The following is an 18,365-nucleotide window of genomic DNA, read 5'->3' on the forward strand; positions in this document are numbered from 1 at the left end:
TTTTAAAAAAGAAAACTCTTCTGGAGTACACTTCTACTCTAACACAAATCGGGTTGCAATGAGTTGAAATTGACTCAATGGCAACTGTTTTTCTCCTGCATAGGTGGGACCAATTTTCAAGATTAAAAACAAAAAATGTTTTCTGTTTCTCTCTCAAAAACAACAAAACTGTCATTGCGGCAGTATTCTCTGTTTTTATTACAGATATATAGCATTATTGCCTTACCCCAAAACCCAGTGCTGTCGAGTCGATTCCGACTCGTAGCGACACTATAGGACAGAGTAGAACTGCCCCATTGAGTTTCCGAGGAGTGCCCGGTGGATTTGAACTGCTGTATGTGTTAAAAATATTTTTTTGTTTCGGAGAATATGGGCGAAGGGTAAACAAAATTCTGTATACTATTTTTGTAGCTCTTCTATGAGCCTGAAATTATTTCAAGATAAAAAGATTTTGAGGGGGCGGAGCCAAGATGGCGGACTAGGCAGACGCTACCTCGGATCCCTCTTACAACAAAGACACGGAAAAACAAGTGAATCGATCACATACATAACAATCTACGAACCCTGAACAACAAACACAGATTTAGAGACGGAGAACGAACTAATACGGGGAAGCAGCGATTGTTTTCAGAGCCTGGAGCCAGCGTACCAGTCAGGTACGGCACAAGCACAGAGAGCTGCTCCACCCCCCTGAACTAACCCCGGGAGGGAGACCAGCCGGTTCCGCGGGCGGCATGGGACGCAGCCGGTAGGAGAAGTCCCTGGGAGGCAGTGACTGGTCTTGGGGGAGGAAGAGCAGCGTCCCAGCCGGGGAACCGTCTCGCCAGGATTTGGACTGGACGCAGGTACGGCATAAACACGGAGAGCTGCTCCACCCCCCTGAACTAACCCCGGGAAGGGGCCCAGCCGGGTTGCACAGGCAGCATGGGACGCAGGCGGTAGGATAAGTCCCCGGGAGGCAGCGACTGGTATTGGAGCGGAAAGAACAGCGTCCCAGCCGGGACACTCGGTCACGGCACAAGCACGGGGAGCTGCTCCACCCATCTGAACTAACCCCAGGAGGGGGCCCACCTGGTTCGCGGGGGCGGCACAGCCATGCAGCTGGAGGGACGAGAAGTCCCCGGGAGGCAGTGACTGATTTTGGAGCCAAGAGTGCACCATCCCAGTAGGGGAGCCTTGACGTTGGGCGTGGGGCTGGAAGCGGAGGATCTGACCGTGACTCCAGCAGGCCAGACCCCCCGGGGGCAATCTCCACACAGCCAGCACACATAGGCGACGCGCCCGCGGGAATCTCAGATATAATAGTCATTCCAAGCAAGACAAGCAACTCTGGCTATATTCTGAGGTGCTACTCTCCTATCTCTCTGTTCCCTCCCCCACCCTCCCCAGGCGGCTTCACTAACATCCGAATAGCCTGAGCCAGAGGGAGAACTCTGATAGGGGTCTGACTGCATTTTTTTTTAGCGGATTTTCTGGAAAAACTAGTTTCCCAGTGATGGCTCGGAGACAACAATCCATATCAAACCACTTAAAGAAGCAGACCATGACAGCTTCTCCAACCCCCCCAAACAAAAGAATCAAAATCTTTCCCAAATGAAGATACAATCCTGGAATTATTAGATACAGAATATAAAAAAGTAATTTACAGAATGCTTAAAGATATCACAAATGAAATTAGGATAACTGCAGAAAAAGCCAAGGAACACATCGATAAAACTGTTGAAGAACGCAAAAAGATTATTCAAGAACATAGTGGAAAAATTAGTAAGTTGCAAGAATCCATAGAGAGACAACATGTAGAAATCCAAAAGATTAACAATAAAATTACAGAATTAGACAACGCAATAGGAAGTCAGAGGAGCAGACTCGAGCAATTAGAATGCAGACTGGGACATCTGGAGGATCAGGGAATCAACACCAACATAGCTGAAAAAAAATCAGATAAAAGAATTAAAAAAAATGAAGAAACCCTAAGAATTGTGTGGGACTCTATCAAGAAGGATAACCTGCGGATGATTGGAGTCCCAGAACAGGGAGCGGGGACAGAAAACACAGAGAAAATAGTTGAAGAACTCCTGACAGAAAACTTCCCTGACATCATGAAAGATGAAAGGATATCTATCCAAGACGCTCATCGAACCCCATTGAAGATTGATCCAAAAAGAAAAACACCAAGACATATTATCATCAAACTCACCAAAACCAAAGATAAACAGAAAATTTTAAAAGCAGCCAGGGAGAAAAGAAAGGTTTCCTTCAAGGGAGAATCAATAAGAATAAGTTCAGACTACTCAGCAGAAACCATGCAGGCAAGAAGGGAATGGGACAACATATACAGAACACTGAAGGAGAAAAACTGCCAGCCAAGGATCATATATCCAGCAAAACCCTCTCTGAAATATGAAGGCGAAATTAGGATATTTACAGACAAACACAAGTTTAGAGAATTTGCAAAAACCAAACCAAAGCTACAAGAAATACTAAAGGATATTGTTTGGTCAGAGAACCAGTAATATCAGATATCAGCACAACACAAGGTCACAAAACAGAACGTCCTGATATCAACTCAAATAGGGAAATCACAAAAACAAACAAATTAAGATTAATTAAAAAAAAATACACATAACGGAATCATGGAAGTCAATAGGTAAAAGATCAAAATAATCAAAAAGAGGGACTAAATACAGGAGGCATTGAACTGCCATATGGAGAGTGATACAAGGCGATATAGAACAATACAAGTTAGGTTTTTACTTAGAAAAATAGGGGTAAATAATAAGGTAACCACAAAAAGGTATAACAACTCTATAACTCAAGATAAAAGCCAAGAAAAACGTAACGACTCAACTAACATAAAGTCAAACACTATGAAAATGAGGATCTCACAATTTACTAAGAGAAACGCCTCAGCACAAAAAAGTATGTGGAAAAATGAACCTGTCGACAACACACATAAAAAGGCATCAAAATGACAGCACTAAAAACTTATTTATCTATAATTACCCTGAATGTAAATGGACTAAATGCACCAATAAAGAGACAGAGAGTCACAGACTGGATAAAGAAACACGATCCATCTATATGCTGCCTACAAGAGACATACCTTAGACTCAGAGACACAAACAAACTAAAACTCAAAGGATGGAAAAAAGTATATCAAGCAAACAATAAGCAAAAAAGAAGAGGAGTAGCAATGTTAATTTCTGACAAAATAGACTTTAGACTTAAATCCACCACAAAGGATAAAGAAGGACACTATATAATGATAAAAGGGACAATTGATCAGGAAGACATAACCATATTAAATATTTGTGCACCCAATGACAGGGCTGCAAGATACATAAATCAAATTTTAACAGAATTGAAAAGTGAGATAGATACCTCCACAATTATAGTAGGAGACTTCAACACACCACTTTCGGAGAAGGACAGGACATCCAGTAAGAAGCTCAATAGAGACACGGAAGATCTAATTACAACAATCAACCAACTTGACCTCATTGACTTATATAGAACTCTCCACCCAACTGCTACAAAATATACTTTTTTTTCTAGCGCACATGGAACATTCTCTAGAATAGACCACATATTAGGTCATAAAACAAACCTTTGCAGAGTCCAAAACGTCGAAATATTACAAAGCATCTTCTCAGACCACAAGGCAATAAAACTAGAGATCAATAACAGAAAAACTAGGGAAAAGAAATCAAATACTTGGAAAATGAACAATACCCTCCTGAAAAAAGACTGGGTTATAGAAGACATCAAGGAGGGAATAAAGAAATTCATAGAAAGCAACGAGAATGAAAATACTTCCTATCAAAACCTCTGGGACACAGCAAAAGCAGTGCTCAGAGGCCAATTTATATCGATAAATGCACACATACAAAAAGAAGAAAGAGCCAAAATCAGAGAACTGTCCCTACAACTTGAACAAATAGAAACTGAGCAACAAAAGAATCCATCAGGCACCAGAAGAAAACAAATAATAAAAATTAGAGCTGAACTAAGTGAATTAGAGAACAGAAAAACAATTGAAAGAATTAACAAAGCCAAAAGCTGGTTCTTTGAAAAAATTAACAAAATTGATAAACCATTGGCCAGACTGACTAAAGAAATACAGGAAAGGAAACAAATAACCCGAATAAGAAACGAGAAGGACCACATCACAACAGAACCAAATGAAATTAAAAGAATCATTTCAGATTATTATGAAAAATTGTACTCTAACAAATTTGAAAACCTAGAAGAAATGGATGAATTCCTGGAAAAACACTGCCTACCTAAACTAACAAACTCAGAAGTAGAACAACTAAATAGACCCATAACAAAAAAAGAGATTGAAACGGTAATCAAAAACTCCCAACAAAAAAAAGCCCTGGCCCAGATGGCTTCACTGCAGAGTTCTACCAAACTTTCAGAGAAGAGTTAACACCACTACTTCTGAAGGTATTCCAAAGCATAGAAAATGACGGAATACTACCCAACTCATTCTATGAAGCCACCATCTCCCTGATACCAAAACCAGGTAAAGACATTACAAAAAAAGAAAATTATAGACCTATATCCCTCATGAACATTGATGCAAAAATCCTGAACAAAATTCTAACCAATAGAATCCAACAACACATCAAAAAAATAATTCACCCTGATCAAGTGGGATTTATACCAGATATGCAAGGCTGGTTTAATATCAGAAAAACCATTAATGTAATCCATCACATAAATAAAACAAAAGACAAAAACCACATGATCTTATCAATTGATGCAGAAAAGGCATTTGACAAAGTCCAACACCCATTTATGATAAAAACTCTTACCAAAATAGGAATTGAAGGAAAATTCCTCAACATAATAAAGGGCATCTATGCAAAGCCAACAGCCAATATCACTCTAAATGGAGAGAACCTGAAAGCATTTCCCTTGAGAACGGGAACCAGACAAGGATGCCCTTTATCACCGCTCTTATTCAACATCGTGCTAGAAGTCCTAGCCAGGGCAATTAGGCTAGACAAAGAAATAAAAGGTATCCGGATTGGCAAGGAAGAAGTAAAGTTATCACTATTTGCAGATGACATGATTATATACACAGAAAACCCTAAGGAATCCTCCAGAAAACTACTGAAACTAATAGAAGAGTTTGGCAGAGTCTCAGGTTATAAAATAAACATACAAAAATCACTTGGATTCCTCTACATCAACAAAAAGAACACCGAAGAGGAAATAACCAAATCAATACCATTCACAGTAGCCCCCAAGAAGATAAGATACTTAGGAATAAATCTTACCAAGGATGTAAAAGACCTATACAAAGAAAACTACAAAGCTCTACTACAAGAAATTCAAAAGAACCTACTTAAGTGGAAAAACATTCCTTGCTCATGGATAGGAAGACTTAACATAGTAAAAATGTCTATTCTACCAAAAGCTATCTATACATTTAACGCACTTCCGATCCAAATTCCAATGTCATATTTTAAGGGGATAGAGAAACAAATCACCAATTTCATATGGAAGGGAAAAAAGCCCCGGATAAGCACAGCATTACTGAAAAAGAAGAAGAAAGTGGGAGGCCTCACTTTACCTGACTTCAGAACCTATTATACAGCCACAGTAGTCAAAACAGCCTGGTACTGGTACAACAACAGGCACATAGACCAATGGAACAGAATTGAGAACCCAGACATAGATCCATCCACGTATGAGCAGCTGATATTTGACAAAGGACCAATGTCAATTAATTGGGGAAAAGATAGCCTTTTTAACAAATGGTGCTGGCATAACTGGATATCCATTTGCAAAAAAATGAAACAGGACCCATACCTCACGCCATGCACAAAAACTAACTCCAAGTGGATCAAAGACCTAAACATAAAGACTAAAACGATAAAGATCATGGAAGAAAAAATTGGGACAACCCTAGGAGCCCTAATACAAGGCATAAACAGAATACAAAACATTACCAAAAATGATGAAGAGAAACCCGATAACTGGGAGCTCCTAAAAATCAAACACCTATGCTCATCTAAAGACTTCTCCAAAAGAGTAAAAAGACCACCTACAGATTGGGAAAGAATTTTCAGGTATGACATCTCCGACCAGCGCCTGATCTCTAAAATCTACATGATTCTGTCAAAACTCAACCACAAAAAGACAGACAACCCAATCAAGAAGTGGGCAAAGGATATGAACACACATTTCACTAAAGAAGATATTCAGGCAGCCAACAGATACATGAGAAAATGCTCTCGATCATTAGCCATTAGAGAAATGCAAATTAAAACTACGATGAGATTCCATCTCACTCCAACAAGGCTGGCATTAATCCAAAAAACACAAAATAATAAATGTTGGAGAGGCTGCGGAGAGATTGGAACTCTCATACACTGCTGGTGGGAATGTAAAATGGTACAACCACTTTGGAAATCTATCTGGCGTTATCTTAAACAGTTAGAAATAGAACTACCATACAACCCAGAAATCCCACTCCTGGGAATATACCCTAGAGATACAAGAGCCTTCATACGAACAAATATATGCACACCCATGTTTATTGCAGCTCTGTTTACAATAGCAAAAAGTTGGAAGCAACCAAGGTGTCCATCAACGGATGAATGGGTAAATAAATTGTGGTATATTCACACAATGGAATACTACGCATCGATAAAGAACAGTGACAAATCTGTGAAACATTTCATAACGTGGAGGAACCTGGAAGGCATTATGCTGAGCGAAATTAGTCAGAGGCAAAAGGACAAATATTGTATAAGACCACTATTATAATATCTTGAGAAATAGTAAACCTGAGAAGAACACATACTTTTGTGGTTACGAGGAGGGGAGGGAGGGAGGGTGGGAGAGGGTTTTTTTTATTGATTAATCAGTAGATAAGAACTGCTTTAGGTGAAGGGAAAGACAACACTCAATACATGGAAGGTCAGCTCAATTGGACTGGACCAAAAGCAAAGAAGTTTTCAGGATAAAATGAATGCTTCAAAGGTCAGCGGAGCAAGCGCGGGGGTCTGGGGAACATGGTTTGAGGGGACTTCTAAGTCAATTGGCAAAATAATTCTATTATGAAATCATTCTGCATCCCACTTTGAAGTGTGGCGTCTGGGGTCTTAAATGCTAACAAGCGGCCATCTAAGATGCATCAATTGGTCTCAGCCCACCTGGAGCAAAGGAAAATGAAGAACACCAAGGTCACACGACAACTAAGAGCCCAAGAGACAGAAAGGGCCACATGAACCAGAGACCTACATCATCCTGAGACCAGAAGAACTAGCTGGTGCCCGGCCACAATCGAGGACTGCCCTGACAGGGAGCACAGCAGAGGACCCCTGAGGGAGCAGGAGATCAGTGGGATACAGACCCCAAATTCTCTTAAAAAGACCAAACTTAATGGTCTGACTGAGACTTGAGGAATCCCGGCGGCCATGCTCCCCAGACCTTCTGTTGGCATAGGACAGGAACCATCCCCGAAGACAACTCATCAGACATGAAAGGGACTGGTCAGCGGGTGGGAGAGAGACGCTGAGGAAGAGTGAGCTAATTATATCAGGTGGACACTTGAGATTGTGTTGGCAATTCTTGTCTGGAGAGGGGATGGGAGGATAGAGAGAGAGGGAAGCCGGCTAAATTGTCAAGAAAGGAGAGACTAAAAGGGCTGACTCAAGAGGGGGAGAGCAAGTGGGAGTAGGGAGTGAGATGTATGTAAACTTATATGTGACAGACTGATTGGTTTTGTAAACGTTCACTTGAAGCTTAATAAAAGTTATTAAAAAAAAAAAAAGATTTTGAAAAACTTTTCTGGACTATTCTGAGGACTGATTACTAATTATAATTCTGAATCTTAAGCAATAAATTTAGAAATTTTCTGAATGCAATCCATTTACAAATGAGGGCTATCTGTTCTATATTTGATTCTTCATATCAATTTCCTGTAATCCCTTTTTTTGTTAACTTTTAAATATTTTTGTCTTTTGCCATTGGCATTTGGCATTATTTTCCATCTTCTTAATACTGGTCTGCATTCTAAACACAGAATGAATTCTCTGCTTTCATGTAATATGTCTGTGAAGGGAATTAACTAAACAGAACCTTAAACCCACGTGAAATATGGCAAAGGCTTTTTGATAAGTGTTTGGCAGTTTGCATCAGTAATGGCAAATACCTGTCACATAACATCGTTTCTTTCATGCATTGCAGAGATTGCTCATTGAGACTGGAACTCTTTTCTTCTTGAGTTTTTCTCCATGTAGTGTTTTAGATTGCTGGTTGCAGTTGGCGTGACAGGCAAAAAACAAAACTATTTGACATCTCTGATGGAGAAAATTACTTTTTGGGAATACACTTCTGGAGTATTTATTCTTATGATTAATGAGCTATTCCATCCATTGCATGAAGTAACACAATCAGAATTCTGGAAGAACAATTATTTAAAGAATCATGTTTCTTTCTTGACACTTAAATTTTCAGGTGTTTGCAGAGCCAGCTGTGTCTGCTATTTCTATAGGATGTTCTTAAAGTATAACTTTTAAAAATGCATGTACTTGTACTTCGTATCTTTAACCTTTAATTGGTGACATTTGTATAGTGTTATTTACTTTTACCCTCATGTCTTTCTTTTTTTAAGGAGTGGACCTATCCTATGAGACGAGAGATGCAGGTATGACAAGTTATTTTTCTGCTCAAGCCAAATCATATTATTATTATCATTATTAAATAACGTGACTTCATTTCACAGAGGATTTGAGACCAGCTGACTCATGATCTGTAGGTTCATCACTAAGTATTTTAAATATCCACATATTTAAGTTTGATCATGGATCTTAAAAAGGAGGGAAAATGTGTAGAGTTACTGTGAGGTTCACATATAATATATGCAAGATGCTTAAGACAGCATCAATGTTCAGGTGCTTTGGCTGGAGTAGGAAAAAGTTATTTTCTCAAACATAAACATTGTAGTTTCACCAGGCATTCAACCAACTAATGATAATCTTTTCAACATTCATTCCATGCATTCAGTCACTCCTTCATACTTTCATTTGATTTAGCAACTACTTATTAATATCTGTTTTTTTTTTGAAAGACACTGCCAGACAGCAGAGATTCAACATGCCTAAGACAAAGTTCTTCTTTGGAAACATTAAGTCTCATGATTTTGACACACAAGTGGACAGATAAGTGGTATAAAGAGGAGAGGGTCAAGAACAGGGAGCACATGGACCTCGGAGCAAGGCAAGGACTGAGGCTGGAAAGCCAATGCAAGTTTGGAGCCCAGGGCTATGGCAGGTATTAGAGCAGACTAGATTCCAGAAAGCTTGAAAGCGGGGTAGTAAAGTAGAGCCAGGGGTCTGGCTCAGGGTCTGTAGTCCATAGCCGTTATGCTCCCAGGGACCATCAGTCAGGATACAAGAAAGCCAAGGGACATAGTGAAAAGTAGAAGAGGAAAGTCCGATAAGAAAGAACCAGAAGGTAAGAATAAAACACATAGGAGGAGAAAGAAAAAGAATAATGAAAAGGGGGAACAAAAAAATTTTTTTTGAATTTTTATTCTCACCTCAAATAATAGATAAATTAAGAAAAATACTTTTGTTATAGAAGAGTCGTGTCAAAATGCTATGTTTGAAAGAAAGTGATGATTCACCATTTTTGTGCTAAAAGGATAATAGATTCTTGTTGATTTTTTTGTTTCATGGATTAAAAAATTATCCAGTAAACAGTTTAATTAATCAGGTAAAATTTTTTTTTAAAAAGTGTGCTTCCTACAGATATATTTTAGAATATTGTCGGTGTTAATATTGATTATCTCTTTATGATAAGATGGCGTAGGACCAGACAACATTTCCTTTTGCTGTTCATAGGGTTGTTGTGAGTTGGAGCTGACTCAGTGGCAACTAACGACAACAGTATTGATTTGTACTTTTATGTTTGGTTAATTGTAGATCTACAGGTTTCATTTAAATTGCCAGATTTTGCTTAAAATGTCGGAATAAGAGGCAAAAAATGTTTATAACTATTCTACAGTTATAATAATGTTTTCTACATTATTATAACTGTTTTCTACGTTATTATAACTGTAGAATAGTTATAAAAATCTATTATAGCTACACAGCATGTAACTTATATTTTCAAGAGACCAGTAATAAATATGTAAAAATATTAAAAAAAAAGAATTCAGAAAATGAATTGTTGCCTTTTCCTTTAGAGTAGAACTTTTTATTTCCTTTGAAAGTATAAGTGCAACATTAGCCTTATATGCAGTTTGCGTTTCTACATTTGTCTAATTTAGATAAATTCAGGAGAGTTGACTGTAAAGCAAATCAGTCTTTCAGATATTGATTTCCAGTCAATTTTGTAATTAAGCCCAGTTTGGAAGGAATTAAAATGATAACTAACCCACATAGCAATTCATTTTTGTTTTGCATTTAAGTAGCATTTGCAGTCAACTTTGCAAGCCCCAGGATCAATGTCTGTCACTCCTGGGAATCCCTTGACTTCTAAAAATCTGTTTCCTTTCTCTTAGTGAAAATCCATTGTTTTAAAATATGTGAGTACCTATGAGGGCTTTTTGTGTGTGTGTGTGTGTGTGCTATGGGGAATGCAAAGGTGAATAAAACATAATTCCCACAAGAAACTGGTAGAAATCTGACCTATTCACAAATCATTATGATATCTTAGAGAATTCCCGGGGAGGTACAAATGGTTAACTACTCCACTGCTAACTGAAAGGTTGACAGTTCAAGTCTACCCAGAGTTGCCTTAGAAGAAAGGCCTGGCAGTCCACTTCTAAAAAATCAGCTAATGAAAACCGCACGGAGCACAGTTCTACTGTGACACACATGGGGTTGCCACAAGTCAGAGTAGACTCATCAGCAACTGTTTTATAGAACTGAACTGTGAGATCGTACTACATCAGTATCTAGGGTATGATATATCCAGACGAAAACCTTTCTGTATTGAATTTACAAAGGATAAATTTGAATTTAACATTTGAAAGGTAATTATTTAAATTGTTAAAACTCTGTCAGAAGGCAGACATTTGATAATTGGTCTTGTTTTTTTAGCTTTGTGATTACAGTATTCTGTAATTATAAATAATTTTTAATCCTGTTTTATCTTGTGCTACTTTTGATTTGGCTAAATAAAGTTTTGTGTAATTCCAAGGAGTTGATTTTCCTTATGCCTATTTTATTTCTAGTCTATACCGTGGAATAGAAGTAAAATTTAAAGAGGTTTTATTAATCTAAAAGACAACTATACAGTGTTCTTATTCTACCCAAACTGCTTATAAAAAGCAACATGCACTTGAAATACCTGACTTTGTAGAACTATATTAAACTTTAAATGTCTCATTTGATGTTATGAAGCACATCAGTGTTTTTTGTTCTCAATCATTTGCATAGTATGGCTAGGAAATACTGCCTAAATAATAAGCTTTTAAGCAAATTGTTATAACAACTATGAAAACCACACAAATCCAGTTTTATGAGATACATAGTGTGTGATTTAATTTGCTGTTAGTAAATATATCTCTCTCTCTTTTTCTTTTTTCCCCAGGAAATTTTACCTGGATTGTTTTTAGGCCCATATTCTTCTGCCATGAAAAGCAAGGTATGAACTTTAGGTTCACCAAGAAACTTCATTAACAAACTTTTCTAGAGAGTTTTTAGTAGTAATAGTTCTATTTTATAGCAAGTCCTCAAATATTTTGTGTTAACACTTATTGTTACTCTGGAGTGTCTCCCGCTTTCCCAGTTCTCCTGGATCAGTGGTTCTCAAGAATTTCACCACAAATTGCAGAAAAATTCGTTTATTTTTCCTTTAAAATCCATGGTGAAAGATTTACCAAACAGTTGGCCTTTATTTAATACTTTATTTACCCTCTGAAATATTAGACATCTACAGTTGCTCAACATAGCTCCTGAGCGGTATGAGATACAATTAAAGCCCAAAGTAAGGAAATTTAACATTTTCATTTTTAGTCTTTCCTTACTAACCACAAGAGTGTGTGTGTTTTAATTGAAAGTGACTCATACCATTTATGTTTTTGCAGACTTTAGAGGTCTGGGTGCTCCTGGTTAGAAAGCATTGCACTGTATAGATGTGCTGTAGAGTTAACTGAATTAATGCGCTGCCTCAGTTAACACAGTTAAAATGGTAGAGTCTGATTTTAATATATGTAGCAGTGTTGTTGCCACTTCCAGAAGGATTTAACCCATGCCTAATTGGAAACCCTGGTAGCATGGCGGTTAAGGGCTACAGCTGCTAACCAAAAGGCTGGGAGTTCAGATCCACCAGGCACTCCTTGGAAACGTTATGGGGCAGTTCTACTCTGACCTATAGGGTCGCTATGAGTCAGAATCGACTTGATGGCAATGGGTTTGGTTTTTTGGTTTGTTTAATGTATCTTTGCTTTTAACGATACAACTAGTTCTCTTTGAATTAGAAATCCTGTCTCTCAGATGTTTTCCTCAAACTTTGGCTATTTAGAAGTCAGTATACTTGTTAGAAGCTCTGATGACATAGTGGTTAAGCGCTTAGCTGCAAACCAAAAGGTCAGCAGTTCAAACTCACCAGTCATTCCACTGGAGAAAGATGTGGCGGTCTGCTTGCAGGAAGATATACAGCCTTGGAAACCATATGGGGCTATTCTGCTCTGTCCTATAGGGTCGCTGTGAGTCGGAATTGACTCAGCAACAACAGGTTTGGTTTTGGTTTTATACTTAAGCTATGGTATGGTATCTACCTACAGTTAATTTTGTAATATCTAGAGTTTTAAACATTCATTTTATAATTTGATATGTTTATGAATTTTAAGTGAAAGGGAGTTTTTAAAAGTTAAAGTCAGTTCTTCTGAAATTGAAAGGTTTTTTAACTGTTGAGGCATAACAAAAAATAATCCCAGCAATTTTGATGGCCTTTGTATGGTGGTAAAGTATTAGGGAAGGAGCCCTGGTGGTGCAGTGGTTAAGTGCTTGGCTGCTAACCAAAAGGTGGGCAGTTCGAATTCACCAGCAGCTCCACAGGAGTTGGCATTCTGCTTCCATAAAGATTACAGGCTGGGAAACCCCATGAGGCAGTTCTGCCCTGTCCTGAAGGGCTGCTGTGAGTTGGAACCCACTCAATGACAATGGTTTTTTTTTTTTAATATTGGGGAAAGGGTAGGCAAATGACTATAGATTTAACTGTGCCTTTTTTTTACTTTGTAAATGGCAAATATAAACAAATTATTTCTCAGTTAAGTAATATTCACAAAGTATTGGCCTTCAACATGTTTCTCAGACGATTTTCTTTTTTATTCATTCATACTGCACTTTATAATTATATCTATTATAGTATTTTTCACATTATAGTATAAGTGTTTGTTTACAGGTCTGTCTACTCACAACCTCTCCCCCTTCAATTTCATCATGATTTTATCAGACTTAGGAAAAGGCCTTGTTTCTTCTATGGCAAAATTTGATGTCCCCTAACCTGAGTCCCCGTAATATATCCCTTTTTTCTTTTCATACTATTATCCAAAATTTATCTTTTATCAAAAATAATAATAGGGATAAATAAACCTTAGGGAACAAACTCCTTTTCAAAGACTCATTTACTTAAGCCTGTGTATTTAGTACATTCAAATACAGTTTTAATAAAAGAGAAATTTAGGCTCTCTGCAACTAGTAAACTGTTTCTTTTTGCAAAATTTCTCTATTATTTGTAGGTATAGCTAAAGTCATAATTTGCTTTATATAAACAAAAATCCACTGAAAAATACAAAATATCATGTTTGCTATTACATTAGGATTCTATTTTGACAAGATTTGTTTTTCACTTATTGTTGTTAGGTGCCTTCACACTTGTTAAAAGAGGATTTTATCCACAATTATATATGGCCTCTTTTAGTTTCTCGCATTAATTAAGTAGATACAGAAGAAACACAGAAACGCTATCCTGGATCATCAAGTGTAAACAAAGGAGTGAATGTTGAATTCATTTGGAAGTTTGACATAAATGTGAACATGGACTGTTGGGTGATGATTTAATCCTAGCTTAAATCCTTACCTCCCTTCCTCTAACTCAGAATGTAGTCAAGAAATACAAAAAGAATTGAATTGTAATCTGTGCCAGACATAGGAGAATTTACTGCAAAAATTAACATTTAAAACTTTTGAAGTCCATAAAATTATTCTTTGACTACTCTTGTGAATTTCAGTTCTGGACTGTTTAATGCAGAAAGTGGGAATTAAATACATAGAATCATAAATTGAAAGTGTCAGGAAATACAAGGTTATTAATTCTGATTCTTCATTCTAGCAAGAGTTTTCATTCATTTATTGAATACCTACTATGTGCCAGGCACTGCTATACATATTTAATATAAATCAATGAACAAACAAAAATTGTTGCTCTCATGGAATTTGATTCTAGCTAGTAAAATAACATGATATTTATAAACTCATTGAAACCTATAATCACTTATAAGAATTTATTATTTGGTAATTTTCAGAGTTGTCATATTAAATTGCTTTAAATATACAGGGAAAAAAAAGACAAAACTACAGAATATCATTAGAGTTGACATTTTTAACTTTAGGAGAATTTTAAACCAGCAAACGGTTGATGAGAGTCTCTAAATTGTATAAATTAATTCTGGCTTGTAGAAAAAAATATATTGGAATGATATATAGTAGTCTAGAGGTTTGAGCTCTGGTACTGCTATTAATTAGGTCAGTGGTGATGAACTGTTTACTAATTTAAGTGTTCTGTGTTTTAGTAATCTCCCCAAAAGAATAAAGCTTACAGTCTATGTATATAACTACCATTTACTAAACACTTGACATGTGACAGGTACCATGATGAGCACTTTACCTATATTATATAATTCTCACAACCCCTCAGTAAGTAAGTAGTGTTTTCACACAAGGAAACTGAGCACGAGAACTCAGGCCATTAGCAGAGGTAGAATTTAAAGCTTGGGCTCTCATGACTCCAAAGCCCATGCTTTTACCCACTATGTAGTACTGTTTCCCAAATAAATTGTATTTAAGGACCTATCTAGCTGTAAAATTTAAGGTGTAAAATATCCCTTTTAACCTTTTGAGGACATGTAGTATATTAATCTTCAATCATTGAACTATCTTGCCGATCACTTGAGATATATTAGAAAATTAAATTTAATTTTCCATACTTAAGACTCATTGTTTCTAATATGGTTATTATTTCTGTGTTGAGTTCTGTGTATTTATTTTCATATAGCTGTGTTATAGTAGGATAATGTTTTCTGTTTTAAAACTACTGCTCTCACCTGTCCCCCTCTTTCTTTATAGCTACCCATACTACAGAAACATGGAATAACCCACATAATATGCATAAGACAAAATATTGAAGCAAACTTTATTAAACCAAACTTTCAACAATTATTTAGGTAAGAATTATTGCTATGATTTATAAAAATGTTAAGGGTAGCAAACATTTAATGTAGTTTTCAAGTTTATTTTATACTAGAAGACTATTCTGTACATACCTATTTTGTAAAGATGGGTCATAGGGTATATAATTTTAAAAAGAAATTTTATTTAAAAAAAACTTTAGATAGGTAATTCATGCATGTAATGCAGAATTCAAAGAGTACACAAGAATATATACTGAAAAGTAGGTTTTCCTATTCCTATCACCTGGATACTCAGTTCTCCTCCTTAGAGCCATCCATAGTCACTTCTTCTTGAGGATCCGTCCAGAGTTACGTGTTGCATATACAAGTGTGTTTATGTATATGTTTATTCAATCAGTCTCCTATTACAGACATTTAGATTATTGCCAGAATTTCACTAATATAGTGTATAGTAAGTATGCCTGTATATATGTCAGTTGATTTGTGAGTGTATCTGTAGGGTCGTAATGAGTCAGAGTCGACTTGATGACAACAGGTTTGGATTTTTTTTTTTTCTTTAATATCTATAGGATAAATTTGTAGAAGTGGAATTCTAGATCTTAGAATATGAGAATTTTAATAGATGTTGCAAATTGCCCTCCAGAAAGTTGTATCATTTTACATTCTCACTATCAGGTGCATTTTATCAGGACAGAATTATAAAACATCTTACATTTTTCCAGTCTGATGGAGTAAAAATGATGTCTCATATATTTTAATATGGCTTTCTATTTATCTTGTAATGAATGAGGTTAAGCATCTAGTGGTGTTTAATATTCTTTAACTTTTCAAAAATTATTTGAAAGTTTTTCAAAAAAGAATATATTACAAATAACACAAAAGTCAAAGGGTACATAAAGGTATATAATGAATGTAAGTCTGTCCTCTAAACCCAAACACCCCACTGTCCTCTTGGTAGGCGGCTACTATTAACTTTTCCTTGAATATCATTCTAGAGTTGCTCCATCTATGTAAAAGCATTTATATTAAAAATACTTTAATGCTGTGCTTTAATGTTTGTAAAAATGAAAACAACCTAAATGTTCATCAGCATACTCTAAAATATGTTGTTTAAATATGCAGTAGAATACTATGTAACCATGAAAATGGATGAAGTATGTCTATGTGTGTTGATATGGAATAATCTCTAAGATTTATTACATGAAAAAAGCAAGATGCAGAACCATGTGCATGCTTTCAATGTGTTTAAAAAATATTCAAAACATAAATATGTACGTACATATATGCTTGTGTGGGTGTGTATATATGTGTATACACATATACGTATACATACGTATGTGGAGCCCTAGTGGCACAGTGGCTAAGAACTTGGCTGCTAACCAAAAGATCAGTGGTTCAGATGCACCAGCTACTCCTTGAAAACCCTAATGGGCAATTTTTCTCTGTCCTGTAGGGTTGCTATAAGTCGGAATCGACTCCATGGCAACAGATTTTGTTTGGTATATTCTAATATAAAATATATTGAGTTTTTTCTAATTGTAAAAGAAATACTATCCTTTATAGATATTTTAATAGATACAGAATGACACCAAGAAAAATATTTAACACTCATTCATAATTCCATGGTCCAGAGAAAACTAGTTTTAACATTTTGGTATATTTCTTTCTAAATCTTTCTCTGCTGTTTGTGCCTGTGTGTATGTATAAACTTGTGTATATTAAAGAAAATGGCAATGTATTGTAAAATACCATATAATTACATTTTTAATTTTATTCTTAGTTATTACAGTTCTGGGTACAGGCTCTTTATCTTTAGACTTAAGATACTAGCTTCTTATAGATTGATGGTAGTTCTAGTAGTTCTTAACATTTTAGAATTGCATGCAATAAGATGTCTTAGTTTGATTCTGAATTAACTTTTTTTTTTTTCTGAAGCAGTATTGTGTATAGCATCTACGTCTACCCAATCACTTGAGGATAGAGCCATTGTCAGAATCCTTATAGTTTTTCTATATTGGATTTTCCTCGTATCCTTAGCTTTGACTTTCTGTGATAAGCCCTGAATTTATTTGTTACTACCTAAATGATCATTAAAGAAGTAATTTTTAAAGAAATGTTGACCTTAAAAATTGATTTCTTAATTTGACTAGTTAGTAAATTGGTGATCCTGGGTAGGTTAGAAATGGGAATTTTTCACAAAATAAAATAAGCGTCATATATTAATAATGCCTTACTTTAAATGTTTTCCAGAGTAGAAAATTCCAGGACAGGTGGTCTCTTAGAAAACAATGACTTTCATCAAACCACTGCCTTCTGTTTTATGAACTCTTTTTCTTTCAGACTTTGGGCCTTCATCTCCATGGTCCTCTGTAGGATTGTGAGGAGGGGTCATAGGGCCACTTAGAGGAGAGTTTTCCGGTCTTAGGGAAGTTGATAGAAATAGAAGAATAACAGTAAAGGTGGCAAGGACTTACTGTCTTTGTTTTTTGGATTTACTCTGATCTAGAGAAAGATTTTTTGCTTATGACTTTTCTATTTTCATGGTTGCCAAGAAATTTTCAAAGTTTTTTTTTTTAAATGTAAGGGGAGTTTTATCTGAAATTGTGCTTATAACAAAATATTCTGTTTTCAGATATTTAGTCTTGGATATTGCAGATAATCCGGTTGAAAATATAATACGTTTTTTCCCAATGGTAGGTATATTTTAATATCATTTCAAATTTATTTATGATTTGACGTTCTAATTGTAGTTCTATAGCTTAATGTTGTGAAACATAATTCTCTCTTATACTACTTTTAGTTTCTTGTGATTGAAAATTGTGGGATAACATTTTAAAGAAAATGAATTATTTGTAGAGTTTTTTTTTTATGATCTCTAAATATGTGAGAAATCACATTTTAAATTTATTTTATTCAAATTAAATTTTAGCTCCTATATAAATTTTTAAACTTACAATAGTTTAAATATTTGTAGCATTTT

General features: G+C 35.9%; 1 protein-coding gene across 1 annotated transcript in view; it reads left to right on the forward strand.

The window, feature by feature from the left end:
* Positions 1-18,365, forward strand: part of STYX (serine/threonine/tyrosine interacting protein) — a 62,857-nt gene that overhangs the window by 17,731 nt on the left and 26,761 nt on the right. Inside the window, exons 2-5 of the mRNA XM_049897820.1 lie at positions 8,636-8,668; positions 11,563-11,616; positions 15,321-15,418; positions 18,018-18,078. Coding sequence (XP_049753777.1) covers positions 8,636-8,668; positions 11,563-11,616; positions 15,321-15,418; positions 18,018-18,078 — 246 coding nt within the window. The remainder of the gene's footprint in view (positions 1-8,635; positions 8,669-11,562; positions 11,617-15,320; positions 15,419-18,017; positions 18,079-18,365) is intronic.

Source organism: Elephas maximus, chromosome 10, assembly GCF_024166365.1.
Source record: "Elephas maximus indicus isolate mEleMax1 chromosome 10, mEleMax1 primary haplotype, whole genome shotgun sequence".
NCBI lineage: Eukaryota > Metazoa > Chordata > Mammalia > Proboscidea > Elephantidae > Elephas > Elephas maximus.